At 41.4% G+C, this 19845-nt stretch overlaps 1 protein-coding gene and 1 long non-coding RNA gene across 2 annotated transcripts in view; one reads left to right on the forward strand and one right to left on the reverse strand.

Annotated features, from left to right (window-relative positions):
• Positions 1-19405, forward strand: LOC121695300 (E3 ubiquitin-protein ligase TRIM35-like). Its single transcript, XM_042076016.1, has 6 exons — positions 1-483; positions 1343-1438; positions 14992-15222; positions 15697-15719; positions 15795-15913; positions 18622-19405. The coding sequence occupies exons 1-6, from the start codon at positions 82-84 to the stop codon at positions 19161-19163; spliced, it is 1413 nt and encodes a 470-aa protein (XP_041931950.1). The 5' UTR covers positions 1-81; the 3' UTR covers positions 19164-19405.
• Positions 15131-19845, reverse strand: part of LOC121695748 — an 11248-nt gene continuing 6533 nt past the window's right edge. Inside the window, exons 2-3 of the long non-coding RNA XR_006026151.1 lie at positions 19418-19422; positions 15131-15215 (exon numbers count right to left, since the gene is read on the reverse strand). This is a non-coding gene — a long non-coding RNA (uncharacterized LOC121695748). The remainder of the gene's footprint in view (positions 15216-19417; positions 19423-19845) is intronic.

Below are 19845 nucleotides of genomic sequence, written 5' to 3' on the forward strand. Positions count from 1 at the left end.
TTCATGATCTTCAAACTGTGAATTTGAAAGTGAAGGCAAACTGTGAAAGTTGCTATTGCAAACAAGAGTCTGCTGGTAACAATGGCATCTAAATCTTTTTCGGAAGATGACTTTACCTGTCCTGTGTGCTGTGAGATCTTCAAGGACCCTGTTGTCCTCTCATGCCGTCATAGTATCTGTGCAGTCTGCCTTCAGCAGTTCTGGGACACCAAAGGCTCCAGAGAATGTCCAGTCTGCAGGAGCAAAACATCAATGGAAAATCCTCCAATCAGTCTAACAATAAAGAACCTGTGTGAGACCTTCTTAAAGGAGAGAGGTCAAAGGGCTTCAGCAGGGTCTGAGGTGCTCTGCAGTCTGCACAGTGAGAAACTCAAACTCTTCTGTCTGGAGGATAAACAGCCTGTGTGTTTGGTGTGTCGAGACTCCAAAAAACACACTGGACACAAATTTCACCCTGTTGGTGAAGCAGCACTTGACTGTAAGGTAGAGTGTTTTTTATGATTAGTATAAACTAGGGCTGTCAAAATAACTGATTAATTTTGATTAATTTGAGAAAAAAATAACTGATTAAAAAAAAATAGCGCAGATTAATCGATTCCGTATGACCTTTGACCCCGAGCCATTCTAGTCAGTAACCATTAGACTGTAAAATGAGAGAGAGAGAAGAAATTGTGCTGCCTAGATCGTTGATTGGAACATTTACTTTTAAAAAACAGCCTGATGGTGATAAATATAAAGTGTTGATTAAAATAAAGTCCTCTGCAATGTCTGCAGCAAGGAATTTGCATATCACCGGAGTTCGTCAACTCTAAAGTCGCACATCAATGCAAAGAAATAGTGTTGAAATTGAGGGGAGTGTTAATTTATTTTCATTGTGTCCCCTAGGTTATATCTGTGGCCTGAAATGCCTTGTATGTGAAAAAAAACTTCTTCCCGAAGTACTTTTGAATTTATTTCCTCAGCATATTAGGTCATATCATAGCTTATTATGGCCATTATTTGAACAGTGAAAATAATAAGAGTTTTTGAACTTTAATGTCACTAATGCTGATTATTCAATGATTCATTTGAATTTAAATATTTAAAATACTTTCACAGCAAAAAATATATATGCGAGTATGTAATTAATTTGAAAAAAAAAATGTAATCGATTGACAGCCCTAGTATAAACATGAACAATGAACAGCACCTTAACCTTATTCATTAATAATTCGATCATTTCTGTCTTTTGATTATGGGGATAATCAACACCCATCACCTGTAATCCACTTGGAGATGAATGAACATCACTGTTGAATGTAGAGATGCTGCAGTCTGCAGTGAAGTCTGTTATTAATTCCAGGAGGAGCTCAAGATCAAACTGCAGCCCCTACAGAAGAAACTGAAGACCTTTGAGGATGCTAAAGTGACCTGTGATCAAACAGCAAAACACATCAAGGTGAGTCCAGACATGTTACATATGGAAATCATGTCAGATGTCCCTGTCATCATTTGTAGTGTATGGGTTTGTAGTGTGTAGGTTTGTATACATTGATAGTGTCGATGACGCTTCGAGCAATTTAGGGTAGCTTCTGGACTAACAGAAAAGAGTGAGGAGTACCAAATAACCTCACTACTGTACTTCATGGGGGAGAAAAGCAACAACATTTTTGAACACGTTGACATTGAATGACAAAAAGATGCAGTGTTTCCGCTAGAATTTTTTTTAACAGTTGCGGCTTCGTTACTACCAGTCATTGCTTTTTTACTGCGTCAAATCGCAATTGAGTGTGCATTTAATGTAACAGTGGTGTCTTCGCGGAGCCATCCACTCTCCAGTTTAATTTTTGCTGTTGTTGCGAGCGAGCTAAGAGGCTATGATATGGGAAATACTTTCAATACGATCAATTTCAGAAATGAATGGGTTTTCCTTAGCCTGTGCTACACCTTTCCACCAAGTTGTGCGAAAATTGTAGTTTTTGCGATGTTGACAAACATGCATAGCACATGGAAGCTCTTGATAGTGCATGGCACTAACGTCTATAAAACAATATATAGTATTTATGGAATAAAACTAGACAGGTACCTCGGATTAGCATTGCTTTTTATTGTTAAACTGCAATTTTCAGCAGCCAGCGGGCATTTAGCCAACTATCCTTCCGGACAGTATTTTGCATCTCCCCTAATTCTGAAGCAGTGACACGCTAAATGAAGAGGAAACACTGAGAAGAAAGTTAATGTTTTAAATAGGCTAAATCAATACAATATATATACTATGTGAAGTGAAACTGGACGGGCCATAATAACCTCTGACTAATTTTAGGCTACTTATTGTTAAATTCCAATGTGAGCGGCAACCAGCAGGGGAGGATACGTTGGCAGGATTATTTAAAAAGCAACTGCAACTGTACTTTTGCCCTGATTCTGATATTGTTGCGGTATTAATTAAACCGTGGCGGGCTGCCATGCTGAAATAAATGTAGCGGAAACAGTGGGATGGAAAAAAATACGCTGACATGTGCACAGCCCTGGGTGAGCATTTAATTTGCAAACACAATGTGCTATATGAGAGAGCCAAATTTAATAGCACAGGGGTCTTCAACGTTTTTCACGCCAGGGACCCCCAAACTAATGGAGAGCTGGAGCAGGGACACCCTTACTATATATATGGTATACTCAGGGTGTCCGCAGGGTTGTAAAAGGTAGTAAATGAAATTAGCCAAATTTAAGGCCATTTAAAGTATTAAAAGGTAATAAACGTCATTCTGATGAGGTATTACATTTTCTACAAACGTCATCTGTATTACAAACGTCTTCTGATGAGGTATTACATTCGCCTAAAATTCGTGTGAATTTATTTATATTATACTACCAGTAATTACAGGCTATGTGCGAGCAGGACCTGAGCGATATGTCAGTGTGCGTTCGCGGTAAAAACCTTTAGCGCCCCCTCAAACTCACTGGATATACGGCTAGCTTGCTGCCAAACTTGTCGCCAAAAGTTCGCTACTATTGTCATGGGAAAATTTAATTTTTTGGACATTTGGTTAGAGTAATTCAAAGACTGGCTTAGGCTAGTTGCCAACAACCAAGAGGCTTATTACCACGTCTTGAAAAAAGACAATAAATGTCACCTGAATGGGAGTGAATGCCGTCAAGTCACATATGGAGTCTACTAGCCAGTAAACAAGAATGTGCAGACGTAGTCAGAGGTGGAAGAGTCTGCCTGGCTCAGTGGCTCATCGGCCACGTAGGGCTACTGTCTCTCCACATAAATATGCGTCATTGAGGCTTAATCAAAGCTATCAGTATGTCTACGCTACCAGTTGTCATTGTCATCCAAAAAAGTAATCATTTGCGCCATCGCGTTTTCAATGACACAGGCTGTAAGAGCAGCAGACATAGCCTAAACTAGGCCTACATACAGTATCACAATAGCCCCTTTTCAAATTAAAAGCCCATAAAGGCAGAAGGCCTTTTCATTCAAACAAATATATAATTAAATGAAAGGGGAAAAAACAAGAATATAACATGTAAACAGATGTACATGTTATAAGGGGTTATTTGCAATGAGCCTTGACTACAGAATAGAGGTAAAACATAGGCCTGACAGTGTTGCTTTGTTCAGGCTATAAGATAAGGTTTAGGCTATAAGATTTAAAATTGTCTACCCTCAGTAAATGTAATGTTAAGGTTAATTTAACAGGTGTGACCTTTACATTATTCAAAGCTTTGCTCAGGAGCTATAGGCTTACTCCCTTGATGTATTATGTGATGAGATCAAAGTCCCAATAGACTTGCTTAAAATTAGTTAAATATAACAACCTTTTTATAGGCTGTATTGTAATATGCTATCGATATATTATAATCTATAAAGCAAGAAGCGTCTGTGTGTCTGGATGTCTGTGTGTTTGTGGCACGCATATCTCGCTGACCGTTTGTCAGACGGATTTCAAACTTGGCAGGTGTCTTGCTACGGGCATGAGTAAGTGCAGTGCCAAATTTGACGTTGTTTGAATAACATGCAAAAGTTATCGTTAAATATATCGGTAAAAGAAGCACATTGGCTTTCGCCGCTAGCCACTCCCCCTCCCACACAGCACTGTAGGCTACTGTTAGCTACCAGTGAGGATAGAAGCAGGGCTTTGGCAGAACTGCATCAGTGTAGGTTACACGGGTAAAAACTTAAGCGAGTGCAAGATAACTCTGCGGATTTTGCAACAACACGCCAACACACACAGGTAGGCTATGCAGTGGCTCTTCAAAATGACATAAAAAATGATGTGCAATAAACGGACACTTCGAATAGCCCTGGGCCCACTTCCCCGAAAGCATCTTAAGCCTAAGAGCGTCGTAAAGTCCCTCTTACGAACGTCTTAAGATTTGCCGACTGTTTCCCGAAACCATCGTAGCTTAAGAGCATCGTGAAAACACTCGTAGATCTACGAGTGCTCCAGAGTACTCGTTACCGGCTAAGAGCGTCTTAACAGTACTTCTCACTGAGGTCACCAACAGGACATACAGAGGAATTACAACTTAGAATACATAATCCAATTTACATTCCCATTCTTTATTGTGTTTACCTGTGATGAATCAGATTTTAGCGTGCAAAATAGCCTACATTTAATGGTCATAATAATGTGATGAAAAGCGGACAAAAATGCAATCAAGAGACGTTGCCAGAATAGTTTGACATTATCTTTGCTAAGTGAATATTTTATTAGGCCTATGAGGTAAAAAGCAGAGAAAGCAACATGTGGTTTATGTGGCCTACTGCATAAAAATCTAAGCCTACACATTTCCTCTCTTTCTTACTCGACTTCTTTCTTATCTCCAAACGTGTTCTTAAGTGACACCTCGAAAAATTATTGCATGGTGCAACAATCTAATCTTAAAATAATTACAATTATTTATGTCTCTGTGTGGTATATAACTATACTTGGGATGCTTACATGCAGATGTCAAAGTGTTTCTATTTTCGTATTGATGTGAATTAATGTGTAGCTCCGAAGTTTAAATGGTAGGCCTATAGTTGTGACGTGCAGTCACCTGACATTACCGTCAAATCAGAGGATATTTCAGAACTATTAACGTGGACAGCTCATCTTAAGAGCAGTGCATGCGCGTTCACGCTACGAGCATGTTCGGGAAACAGTCGGAAAAACCAAACGAACGATCGTAAGATGAATCGTAGAAAACCCTCGTAAGACCGTGTCTCCGTCGTTATCAGGAAACTGGGCCCAGGCTACTTTGGACTGTCTTTAGACTTTGAATAAACAAACGACAATTCCAACTGCAAGGTCCTAAATTGAAAAGAGCGATAATGGTCCCGAATTAAAGAACGTCTCAGAATGCCACACATGCAAAGCATAACCAGCGACAAGCAACGAGTGGCAGACAGAGTGTGATGTCACTTATAGGCCACCAGAGACTGTTTTTGAGTCACACCGTTGCAAATTCCATATGATGCATCATTCCACAAAATGGTTTGTTTTCTCTATCGTCAAGTTATTCAATAGGCTAAGCATAGGCTATAGCCTTGACTCAAAACAGATGTTAGGATTATGTCATTTTGATTTGTAAAAAATGTCACATGTAACCATGCTTAAATTCTGCTCACTTCACATTTATTATATTATTATATTATCTGTAGGCCTATTCATTATTGAATGCTTACCTGAAATTATGTTGTTCCCTGTCATCCTATTTTTAAAGCAGGCCTACCTGCAGGCATGTAATTGGGCTACAGGAATAGCATGTTTGTACGGGCACTGCACTAGTATAATATATTTTAAATCAATTTATCAATTAGTTTCCACAAAATTCCCCAGAAGTCATCATTTAAGGGGTGATTTTTCAAAATGTCCGTCACAGGGAGCATGCAGGCCCAGAAATATTTTATCACATGGGGCCCAGATTCTCCAGCAGCACCCAGTCAATAATTAGTATTTTTGTAAAACGTGACCACCTATTTTTGAATGTGATACCTTGACTGGCAAAGTATATGAGACAGCAAGGGTGTGTGTGTATGTGTGTGTGTGTGTGTGTGTGTGTGTGTACTGCGTATGGTCGTGGGCCTATTTGGAAGAAAGTCCAGTAAATCTTTTCTGATTTTCATTTGTCATTTTGTCTTGATTGAGATAGAATGATAATGAAAGAAAGAGTGTAGTGCTGGAGTGGTGTGTGCTCTTCCTACACATAAAAATGAAATAACTTTTTTATCTTGGGTTAGGATTAAATAACAAATAATTGTGTATAGGCCAGTGTTTCTATTGAAGCAAAAAAAGGAACAAAGTATCCAGTAACTGTAATAATAGATACATGATTTGAATTGTAAGCATTGCTACACTTTCTTACTCAGAAAGTTAAGTAACAAAATGACAGTAATCCGTTACTTTATAATTAGTTACCCCCAACACTGAATTTCGAAGTCGTGTTGGTATTAAAAAATATTGTGAAGGTATTAAAAAAGGTATTAAAAGGTGTTAAATTCAACTTAAGAATTTCTGTTTATACCCTGATACTATATGGTATACTATATATATGATATTGTCCATAAGCTAACGGAGCATTGTCAATATGGCGTTCTTGTCAATATGGCGTTCTATGGAGAACGGCAGAGGGTCGCTTTGCGGGTCTGGTCTGGTTAGGCTACTGCTGTCAACTAGTCACTGGGTGGTTCAGCGTCATAGGTTGCAGTACGTTGAGAAAGCAGACGTGACATGGCCAGCAAAAAACAATTGAAACTGTGTGGCTTTTTCAAACGAAAAACAAAGGGTAAGAATTCATGTTTGCAAACTGAAATATAAGCTTAGTCCTGTCCGACCGACTCCATAAAGGCCAGCTATTAGTGTTGTTTACCTATCCTATCGCTAGCTGGCTAGCAAGCTATCTTTAGTAAACACTAAGCAGGAGTCAAAATTAACTTTTTGAAATGTGAATATCTACTAGTCACTGACAAATGAAGTGGAGAGATTCACCAGCCATTCAATAGGCAGTGTTTCCCCTAGTGTGTCAGACCCCCCCCAAAAAAAAAAAGAAAATGTTGGAAAAAATGACTCCTTAAATGGTGACTTTTGGTGGATTTTGTGAAAGAAATGGACAGATTGATTGTTACAAATTATGACATAACCATCAACACAAGCATTTACAAAAGCATGATTATTGCAGTTCTTGAACAGGATTATTCATGTTTTTCTTTCACCATTGTCATTTACATTATTAGTAATTAGCCACTGTACAACTGTACACTGTAGGCCACTGTACAAACTATTACTATTTAAAATTATTTACGACACATGATACATTAAAAATAATTGATGTCCTATTTTTTTTTTTAATTAAGGCATTAAGACAAAATGCAAAAGATGTTTTTTATTCCTCCCTTCCACCAATAGGCTAGCTAGACCTTAGTTTCACAGCCTAGGTATTTTAGCAACACAGGGCTTGAAAGCATTGCCTGTATCACAAACAAAAACGAAACAATGCGTGGAATTTATCTGGGAATAGGCTACTGAAGGTAGGGGCGAGCGACCTCGCTGGAGTGTTTAATTTGGTTCCTTGGTTAACATAATGTAGGCTACGTTTTTTTGCACAAAATTGCATCTGCTAATAAACTTAAACATAAACACAAACAGCCCTGCTAGTAGGCTAAGCAAGCATTAGGCAACTGCAAGGCATCTGGTCAGGTTAATTGGTACGACACATTTCAGTGCTCGTTTTGAGAGAGAGAGATGTATTACACTCAGCTTTAAATTACTAAATTCAGCCAGAAGGGAACATTTGTACTGACGTTCTGAGGAGCAGACGAGGATGTTACACTCTCTAACACTATAGCAAAAAAAAAAATGCAGTTTTGATACACAGTATGCCTGCAATGTAGGATTTTTTGTAAGGGAGATGTTTTAACAGTGACAAACTATAAACCATTAAAAATCTAGAGGGGGCTGAGACAGCTTTCATTCACCCTGTAATGAGCTATTTAACCATCAAAGTGATTACAAAGCTGGTGACATAAACATAAAACAGCATTAAAAAACCCAAGTTTCATGGGAATGAACATGAATGAACATGTTTCATGGGAATGTGTTTAAATGTCCACTGAAATGCATGCAAATGCCCTATGCATAAGCAAAGCATTTGTAATTAGAGCTGAAAATTGCAATCTCAAAAGTTCTTTGCATCCTGCAATGTAGTATGTTTTTGTTGGTTTGCCACACACTGATCTGATTCCATGATTTTGTAGAGGGTAACAGCAAAGATGGGCTACAAACAGAGGAGGAGGAGCCAGCAGCAGGAGCAGATAGGCCCATGTCAGCATCAGGCATGGACACTGGTAACCATCATTCAGAGAAGGAGAAGAGAGAAGTGTAAGTGATGCAGGACAACAGCAAGTGATGAGAAGGACAGCAGTAAGTGATGAAAGAAGAGCAAGTGATAAGAACAGACAGATGCTGTAAACAGACTGAGACAGAACTGACACGGCAGTAAGTGATGGGGCAATCAACTCACACGATGACAGAGACAACAGGAAGTGATGAAAGATAGAAAAACAGCAAGTTATTAGAAGGACAAGAACAGTTGAACTGCTGATGAGAAAAAAACAGCAAGTGATGCCAAAGACTAGTGCAGGGAGATAGTGTGAGAAAGACAGAGAAACACCAGTAATTGATGAACCATAAGCAACTGATGAGACCACAGAGAGTGATGAAGAGAAAAGCTAGTGATAAGGACAACAGAAAACAATAGCAAGAGGTGATTATGATGTGTTCTCTCTCTCTCTCTCTCTCTCTCTCTCTCTGTGTGTGTGTGTGCAATCCCATTTTAACATCAAACATTTTACTGTATTTTTGGTAGATCTCTGGCATAGATCAAACAACAAAAGAGTAGTCAGGTGATGGAGAGAGAAGGGAGATCAACAGAAGGAGGTGCAGAACATTTGCTTAATGATACATTACATGCAACCTCACACTTAAACGTATATGTACTTAGTAATTCAATAATAAATAATTTGGGCAGTCTAATGTAGTCTGTTGTCTACTATAATAACACCTTTTATGTACTGTATATATACAGTATATAAAAAAAAATCCTCAGCTAATCTTTAAATTTACATCCGGTCCAGCCGGGCTAATCCCAGGTTGTCCTTAAAGTCTAGAAACGCCCCTGATGCAATAGCTGCAAGAAAACCAGGGAAATACAAGATGGAAGGAAAACTGTGGAAACAGTCATGGAAACTAGAGAAGCGGAGTGTGAAATGTAAAAAGAAAGGCCACTTTGCGGCAGTGTGGGTCAGAGAGTGGAGACAATTGAAGAAAAGCGTGAGATGGCAGACTGCGCATTCATGGTGGCAATTCAAAGTCAGTAACAAGACATCTGGAAACAGGACGATGAATGGAGAACTGATTAACTTCAAGTTGGACACAGGTGCGGCGGTCACTGCCATACCAGACTCCATATATTAAAGAGCCAGAGATGGTGATTTACAGAATGCACAAAAAATGATAAGCGGTCCCAACAATCAACCACTGACTGTACTGGGTACATTCAAAGCATGTTTTAAAAAGGGCAAAAAGAAAACAGAGCAGGAAACATTTGTAGTAAAAGATCTAGTAATGCCACTGTTAGGTCTCCCTGCTATTCAGGGTCTACCACTGCTGCAGCAGTACAAGCAATGGGAAACAAATGTAAAATCATGTTCCCAAAAGTTTTCTCAGCCTCAGGGAAGCTATAAGGTAGCTATAAGATTGAGTTAGCCGATGGTGCAATGCCATACGCCCTGTCAGCTCCTAGATGTGTAGAGTTGCCCCTTATGGATTAAGTGAAATCAGAGCTCCAGAGGATGGAAAACATGGGTGTCATCCGGCAGATGCACGAACCGACTGGATGGTGTGCAGGGATAGTGTTTGTCCCAAAGCCTAATGGAAACATCAGGATTTGCGTGGATCTGACCAGGCTCAATGAGGCCTGCGCCATGAGCGGCACATACTGCCTGCTGTGGATGACACAGTTGCAAAGCAAAATGGAGCAGTAGTATTTTCAAAGCTGGATGCTATGTCAGGATTTTGGCAAATCCCCATACATGAAAACTCTGAGCTCTTGACAACATTCATAACTCCTTTTGGAAGATATTGTTTCAGGAGACTTCCTTTTGGAATCTCCTCAGCGCCTGAACCTTTCCAGCTGAGGATCTCCTTGATCGTTGCAGGCACACCAGGTACCTGAGGAGATGAGCTATGAGACATACGTTCACTGTATCTTGTTTCAACACACTTTAGGTCAATATCACACCGGAATTCTCCTTTAATACCTAATACTTGACCAATGGCTGTAACCCTATTACTTCAACCTATTCTTGCACTGATATAGTCTTTTATATTACTTTGGCTACATTATTCTCTTATATGTCCATTTTTTTTGCTGTTGTACTTGGCTGTTGTACTTATTTGCACACTCACTCTCATAGAGCACCTTACCATGCATACAGAATCACAGGCTCAGTCCCTGCCCTGTCACTGCAAACGCCTCATGCTTAATCATCCTTAAGCACACTGTGGATATTTGATTTAGTTGTATTTAGTATTTTTTATCTTTTACAGTCTTTACTGTTCAGTGGTGTTTTCTTATATTTATTTACTTATAGAGATGTACCGATTGCAATTTTTTGGGCCGATTCCGATTTTTCATAGAGTTTGACCTGCCGATGCCGATTCCAATTTCATTTCCTCTAACCATTTTACAGCACACACACAAATAGTTATTTTCTATCTTTTCTAATAGAACATGTTACTATAGAAATGTAATCAACTTATCAATAATGGAATGGCTGTTTCTTCTTCAAGTCTAACTTCAGCTGCAGTATCAAACTATAATGCTTCCCAGTGTGGGACATTCATTTCACAGACTAGGCCTACTAATATACAGTAAATGCACTGTTATGGAACACCCATTTTTTCCTTCTCACATCCAATATCCAACTAAAGATATAAGAACAATTTTCATGATACATTTGAACATGCTACCATGGAACATATTGTAACAAATTGGACTTCGCCAGAGCTTGGTTCACAGCCACTTTTATTAGCATAGCAATCTGTACAGGAGCAGGGCCATAGACAGACACAGACCACAAATACCGAACACGCAAGGGAGGTCAAACACACACACACGCTACACACACAGGGGTGGACACGGCTACTCACACACGAAGAGAACTAAAAGGGCAACACGTTACACTAAAACACGGACATTAAAACAGTAAATAAAGCATAATCACACACAAACAACCCCCAGAGTTCTCCCCCGTATCCCAGAATGCATTGTCACAGAGTCTGAAGCACATAGTCCAGCGTGCCGACGTTACACAGCTCCCCCGACTCAGTTATTGCCGTCCTGGGCAATCAACAACAGCTGTAGCCTAACGTCGGCACGAGCATTCCGAAATCAGTCCGAGGCTTTCTGTCCCGTACACCGCGAGGCGCACCCACCACAGGAGCGTACCTTCCTTGGGGAACCACAACCGCCAGCGTCCCGACATGGGCATCCCCATGGCGATCCCCTGGCTCTCGCCGCTCGTCCCCAGCTCCTCCTCAGCGACCACTCACAGGTCACGCGTCCGCCGAGTGTCGCCTCCACTGCCATCGACTCCCCGGCCCTGAGCACCGAAACACTCCGGTCGGTTGACACGCACCTTCAACGCCCCGCTCCGTCGTCTTGCCAGCCGGGACAGCAGACTCCAGCTCCGTCGCAGCCGGACCACGCTGTGCGCTCACGCACAGCTACCGATGTCGGCGTCCCTCCTCCACTGCCTTGTCGCAGAGCTGTCCCCTGCTGCTCCCGGCCGCTCCACTCCGCCACAGATGCGTCGAGGCCACGGCCCCCAATGCTAGGCCATGCTATCCGACTCTGAACATTGAACCATTTTTTATTTATTTATTTTTATTTTTTTTACTAGGACGCCGGCCAACCGGCCAACAAGAACAAGTGTCCTTCAGCATGGCGCCCCCCATACGTGCCCAAAGGTAAAAAGAGTAATTTTAGAGGGCGCCCACCCTCTGTCCCACCCAAAAGTCGGCTCGCCGATCCTGGTCCCAGTCGGGGACAAACCAGGCACGTCCCCCGAGGCTACGGGCAACAAAGGGCCCCCGCCTCGGAGTGACCAGTAGCCTCCGTGTTGAGGAGGGCCTGAGGTTGGCCGCCACCATGCGCAGGAGCTCCCCCAGCGGGGCCAGCGGCTCCGGACCCTCCTCGAACTAGAACACTGGCCGCCCGGCTAGCTCGCTGTTGTCTTCCTCCGCCACCAGTGCGAGATCCCGCTCTTCCTCCGGCTTTCCGGTTAAATGCATCAATTAGGCTATAGAAACTTTCAGAGACAGCTGATTCAGTATTCAGAGCATCAGTTATAGGCTACTATATCAAAAGCAACTTTAACGTTTGTTTGCCTTTCTAATAGGCTATCATTTGTTCACTTTCACGACATCCACTTCTCAATCTGCTAGACTAGGGTATTTTAAGGCATAGCTGTAGTCTACGTGCAGTAAATAGTTTGAGTATTATTTTCTGGAGTAGAACTACTAGGGCTAGCCTACTGTATGTCGCTGCTTGTTGACATATTATTATCATGATCGCTAAACTTTGATTATTTTTAATGTTGCAATCGGTTATCTCTGTTCAGCTGTGTTTGTGGTTCAGCTGTAGGCACGCAATTAGAGGCAGGGACGGGTGGTGATGAGCGATGTTTACGTAGCCTAATGAAGTGACAGCTTAGTAAATTCCACGCAATATGGTAAAGCACAGCGTTCGCTGCATAGAAAAACTCAGTAGCCTATTAGCGCTTTAGCCCTACATCCAGCCCTGAGTGGCCTGGTTGCTAGCTTCTTAAAACTTTGCAAACTCAGCTGGGAGTTGTTACAATTGCAGCACGCGAGTGCATTTGACCGGCATAAAATCGGCATGTCTCAGACTGACCGGCCGGTCGCCAGTAATGGCCGATCACGTGAAAATCGGCCAATTCCGGTCACCAGCCGATCTATCGGTGGATCTCTATATACTTATATTACTTTTTAAAAGATAGTGCAACACTGATAGTGCAACAACAAACACGCTTGGCAACGTTAATACACATAAGCCTAAAACTAAAGGGATCAGTGGGATTAATTGCCTAAAGAATACAGGCTTAGCATCCAAGTTTTACTTTAGCCTTCTACTTGATATGAAGCATATTCAAATTGCGCACGTTTTTCTTTGCTCTCCGTAGCACACTCTCATGTTTCCGCGAAATGTGTCCTCTTAGATTCCAAAATGAATCTTTACTCACTGAAACTGTCAGCACATGGTTATTCTGGCTCTACATTGTTAGTATCTAGTTGTTTTGTAGGAATAGTACACTTGTATGACTTATCAGTTTCCTTTCTAACAGTAGCGTAGCCAGAAATGTTCAAATGGGTGGGCACAGAAAAAACGGGTGGGCAAAGCGAATTTGATTGAACATAAGAGAGGCCTAGATTAGACACACCATACAAGCGATTAATGCTTGTATGGTGGGCATGTTATTATGACATAAAAGAGGAATTTATTGAACGCATTTGATCACAGCTGACAAATTACGCAGAAACATTTTCTACTGTAGCAAAACAATGCATGAATGTAGCTTCTGCGCGTCACATGAAACACAAATGAGACAATATATTGACCATATTGGACAGTTGCAAAGTCTTATCATAGGCATGTTACATTCATGACATGAAAAGTGGAACTTATAGAACGAAAATGACAAACAACGCAGTCGGCTAAACATTTTAAACTTGCGCAAAACTGATGAACCCAGCATCGGTGCGTCGCATAAATTAAAACACAAATTGAAGCAACAACTTGACCATTGGACAACCCTACCACAAAACCTTTCCATAGGCCTGCAACGTTTATGACATAGGTGGAATATGAACGCATTTCATCACACCTGACAATTAAACGGAGCTCTGGCTGTTCGCGATTTGATTTATTCTTGAGAGTGAGGAGTGGGAAATTTGCACCGCTCAGCTCCGTTCACTAGCTCTGATTCGGAGGCATGTCACACATGTAAAGACTATAAAAACTGATTATTTTTCGATTCATGGCACGTTTCTTCTTATTTTTTTTATGCGTTCTGTGGAGAAGGGAGAGTGGCGTTGGTGACGGTTTGGAATGAGGGAGAAAACAGGACAGAGTAACACGGTGGACTTTTTGACGACGTAGTTAAGGCGGCAGGTGTGTTTTGCCAAGGCGGCCGCCTTGACTGCAAAGTGCTGCGGGAAACCCTGGCTTCATTCTCCAGGTTGGAAAACCATAGATAGCATTTTTTATAGCAGCACATTGTCAAATATGTCACCCAAATACTGTACAGCATATCTAACAGCTCAGCTACACCGGGCGCACAGTGACGTTCCATTTGTGGAGCTTGTCCTGAAAACAAGTACACAATGGCAACACCAGAGAGAGCAATGTGCACACAAGAATGAAATCAGACTACTAAAACTATTTTACACTTCATGAATGGAAGGCATCTGGTGTAGACCGCCTGCTACTTTTATCCGTGCATTGCAGATTTGGAAATAATCCTAAATGATGCGTCTGGCTTCTCAGAGTTCCATTGAATGGGCCATCCCAGCGATCCGAAATCTGTTTCCGAAAAATGTATGTCCGCTGTCAATGGCAACGGTTTAAAGCTTCTGATTCACGTCTTTTATATCATTCTACAAGTTGTCAGATTCCTTGACTTTCGCTTTTTATTTCCACTTCACTTCAGATCAGTGTCATGTTTGCCCTGTCAGGGACTTCATGAGCTTCCATCATGTTCCAGTACACTTCTACTTCTGCTCTGCACTTTTGATGCCACTGTATGTCAGTTTGACTGAAATTCAGTATTGTTATTCTGTATCTCTTCTTACTGCTGCTTGGATTGTATTCAACCTCACTGGTCATCACTCTGCACAAAGGCCATTTGTAAATAATTAAACATGAATTGTTTTTATCCAGACTCAGGCCCTACACACTGAGAGGCAGATCAAGGAGGAGATTGAGAAGCTGCACCAGTTTCTACAAGATGAAGAGGCAGCCAGGATAGCTACACTGAGGGAGGAAGAGGAGCAGAAGAGTCAGATGATGAAGGAGGAGTTTGAGAAGATGAACAGAGAGATCTCATCTCTTTCAAACACAATCAGAGCCATAGAGGAGGAGATGGGAACTGATGACATCACATTCTTGTTGGTAAGAATCATCCACTGTCTGTAAGGGTGTTAAGAGTCATTGCAGGAGAAAACCAGGCAGAGGAAACCCTCCAGCAAACCCAGGAGTTCTGGGACCCCCCTCGGAGACCCTCGAAAATCAAACAATTCATGGCTGAAAATGACTGAAATTGCAATACCCTAGTGGGTGGGAATTTTCAGATGGGGGTGGGTAGTCAGCGCCCTATATGGCTCTGGGGGTAGTAATACTCAAATTTCCCTAATTGTGACGTCTCAATAAGGGAGATTTCTGACTAGCTCACAGAAGCGCATAGTTTCTGACATCAACCTATCTCAACTAATGCACAAAAACTCAACGCAAGGTTTTGTTTCGCACCTGGAGTGTTTGTAGAAGCAGAATCAGAGATGGTCATACAAATGGACATACAAAAGCACAGAAAAGTGAGTTTTGCATAATATGGCCTCTTTAATACTTTTATCCTTTCTTATTTTCCAGAATTACAGGAGCACAGTGGAAAGGTGAGTGATCTGCCTCCTGTCTCTCTCTTCTGAACCCAAACCCACAGCACCATTGACTACTGAATGTTATTCCAGAGCCCAGTGCACACTGCAGGATCCAGAGAGGGTTTCAGGAGCTCTAATCAATGTGGCAAAGCACCTGGGCAACCTGAAGTTCAGAGTCTGGGAGAAGATGCAGGACATTTTTCAGTACAGTGAGTGAAACACAAACACACAAACCGTGTGCGTGGTTTAGTTTCAACGGAGAACATTACTGATATTAGTTGAAATGGATAGTTTATACTCAAGTGAACTTGCAACAGTACAGTATATTAAGTTTAAGCAAATTCCCTCAACTGCTAGTCACTTGTTAGAGCATAGCTGTATAGGGTCATCTAGGGATGTAAAGATTACCGGTATAATGGTAAACCGCAATGAAAATGTTGACGATAACAGTTTTCAGTTTTCAAATATCATGATTTATCACGGTTGATTACCACGGTGTGGAAACCATGTGTTTAATCCTTCCCAGCTTCATCCAAGCTTGCTTTTGACATACAGTATAGGCCTGGTACAATGAAACAAAACTGGTACCCTACTGATTCTGTTATCTACTTGATGGATTTAACTGTGGCACAAAGCTAATTAAACATGACCAAGGAAAATGTGAATGGGACAACACACAATGCCAATAACATTATGTTATGAATCAAGAATGCCCAGCTCAGCCAGGTTTGTTTGTGCAGTCAGGATGTAGGCCTGCACCAAAATAAAGGAATCGCAATTTTTTTACCCTCCCTCAGCACCCCCAGGTGAAAATGCATCCCTGGTTAAATGTTGCACTTTTGATAAGGTTTTGCCTATATTTTAGTAATATAGTAAATGCTGTCACACTTTTTGAAACTATTTCAGCTTGTGTAGGCCTAATAATGACATCGATAGCAGAAACGTTTGTTTTCTTTTTTTGTCGGTCCACGGTTTCATGATCAATTGCGCAGCAAATTATCAGACGAAGCACCGGGCCTAATTTCACTCCACGTCTCTGCGGACCAGCAGTCTCCATGTTGCGGACCCATATTTTGAGAAATGGCTGAATAGACCACAACCAATTTCATTTCTTCCACACGGTCACCGTTAGATTAGACGGGAGAAGGGATGGGAAAAGATCTGGGCACAATTCTTCCAGAACTTCGAGCCAAGTAAAAGCGTTGTCGAGATGTTTGTGTGAATGAAACGAAGCGTATAGGCCATAGTGTGACATGCGTAAACCAATGGTGTAGAGATGACGCCACAGGGTTTTATTGAAGAGAGCCTACATTTGCATGTAGGCAATTTATATTCACAATACTTAGGCCTACTAAAATAAATATTATTTTATTGCATTTGTATTGGTTGTTTAGAGTAAAATAAAAAATCGGTCGGTCTTAACACAAGTTTACAACCGGCAAGTCGGTCGGACTAAAAGGGGAAAAAAATAAATATTTGGGTCGGTTCTAAATTGACCGGTTCGGTCGGGTTATGGCAAACGAAAATATTTTTAATGATGGCCTCACAGACTAATTAAATGATTAATTCCATGTCCTAAAGAATGATTAATTGGTATCGTACATGATAATAGACAATAATACTGTAAACACAATTATGTTTATCTGCTCTTACTGCTTGTTAAGAGAGGAAGTTTATTTAGTGACATAAGGTGACATTACCACTCATGCAGACCGGAACTGTCCCGTTTTGCTCCCATAGTAATGGATTACGATGCTCTATCTTGTATCTTTGGGTAGTAAGTTCCAAGGATCTTTGGAATTATTGTTTCCAGCAGGTATCCAAAATGCTGCTACACAAAAAAGCAAAAGTGGCTGGGGCATCTTCTATGCTAATTTAGTCAGTCATGCTGGCTACAGCTTGATACTTCTCCATGAGAAAGCACAAGACAGATCTTTACCTTGATGAGAAATATTGTGACCAGAGCCGTAGATCGCCATCTCGTGGCACAAGATCACGTCAGATTTTTACTTTGACTAGATATCGTGACATGTTTGTATCGTTTGTAAGAATGTGACTATTATTGAGTCTGTTAAAATGCCTCCTACCATACATGTACACTCTCACACAAGCACAAACATTTTGTACACACTCTCACACACACTCACACTCCACTCACTCACACACACACACACTCAACTCACACAAATTCACATACAGTTACACTCACAATCATACACGTACACTCACAATCATTCTCGTACACACACACACACACTCTCCACTCACACACACTCACACTCCACTCACACACACACACACACACAATCCACTCACACACACTCAACTCACACAATTTCACATACAGTTACACTCACAATCATACACGTACACTCACAATCATTCTCGTACACACACACACACACACACTCAACTCACACACACTCACATATAGTTACAGTCACAATCATACTCATACATGTACACTCACAATCATAATCGTACACACTCTCAGACACACAGAGACACACTGCAAAACACATACACACACATGGACCGGCTTTAACTAAAGCTACATGCCCATACTCAAAGCAGGTCAGTGGTTAAGGGTTAAGCGTTGTTAAGGGCAGTGGCATTCACACGGATGGCAATGTGGGTTTATCATTTAAATGTCAGAGTAATTAGCTTCTGGCTGGACTGACCGCACACACACACAGCCGGTCAGCTCCTCTCTTTTCCTCGACTGTTTGAGTATTTCACCACCGTGCAGGATATTGCATAAAACTTAGTCACTTCACTTCACGTACACTCTCTTGCGCTCACACACACACACACACACACACACACACACACACTTACTTACTTTTATTTAGTCACTGTGTGTGTGTGTGTGTGTGTGTTCTCATTTCACTCAGACCATTCTCGTTCCTCTCTGCAGCTTCTGTGACTCTGGATCCCAACACTGCACACCCATGTCTCATTCTGTCTGAGGATCTGACCAGTGTGAAATTTGGTGATGAGAGACAGCAGCTTCCTGATAACCCAGAGAGAGTTGATAGGTATGCCAGTGTCCTGGGCTCTGAGGGCTTTAACTCAGGGACTCACTGCTGGGATGTGGAGGTTGGAGAGAACACACAGTGGAATGTGGGTGTGATGACAGAGTCTCTCCAGAGGAAGGGAGACTACACCTCCATGAGTGGACTGTGTTATGTGTATTATAATGGTGCTGGATATGGAGCATGTGCTCCACCTCTTGCATCTACTCCCCTCACAGTGGAGCAGAAACTCCAGAGGATCAGAGTGCAGCTGGACTGGGACAGAGGAGAGCTCTCATTCTCTGACCCTGATAATAACGTACACCTACACACTTTCACACACACGTTCACTGAGAGAGTGTTTCCATACTTGAATGGCTGTAGGGTGTCTCCTCTGAGGATCTTACCTGTGAAGGTCTCAGTAGGAGCAGAGCAGCCCAGTTAGAGCTGATAGTGTCTCTGTGTGGAGCAGAACTGATCAGCATGAGGAGATGAATTAGTTAGAGGAGACTCTGAGAATCGAGAGAATACACCAGCATCAGACACACTGACTTTTTTAAATTGTCAGGTTTTGATAATATGTTGTATGGATGTCACTGTATAAAATATGTTTAAAGGGCTGAAGGTTTGATAATGTGTAAGTAAATGAATAGCTCCTCCTTTGAAATTGTCCAGTAAAAATGTGTAGACATGTGTAACTTTACCTAGTCAACAATTAATGCTAAAGTGAATCGATATGCTGTTATTCATGTTCCAGTGCCATACACAGGCCTCACTAATTGTGATCAGGATCATGTATGGGGCAGAACTAACTAACACTGAGCAGCCATGAGCCTGTTATTGGACCACACAAATATCAGTAACACACACACATATGTACACACATACACACACTTTTTCATACAACTTATGTGTTTTTAACTACTGTACGTATTGTGAACATATTGTGATACACCTGTTATATTGTACAGGTGTATTGTACATCAGACCAAAGTTGTGTGCCTTCTATAATAACATTCTGTGTCCTCTTTAAGAGAACGCTGCTCTCCTGTATTCAGCATAGTCCTGGCCAGCTGAATGATATTCACCTTCTTTAATAGTCCAACAACACTTCCACACATTTTCAC

This window comes from Alosa sapidissima, chromosome 2, assembly GCF_018492685.1.
Source record: "Alosa sapidissima isolate fAloSap1 chromosome 2, fAloSap1.pri, whole genome shotgun sequence".
NCBI classification, from domain to species: Eukaryota; Metazoa; Chordata; class Actinopteri; order Clupeiformes; family Clupeidae; genus Alosa; species Alosa sapidissima.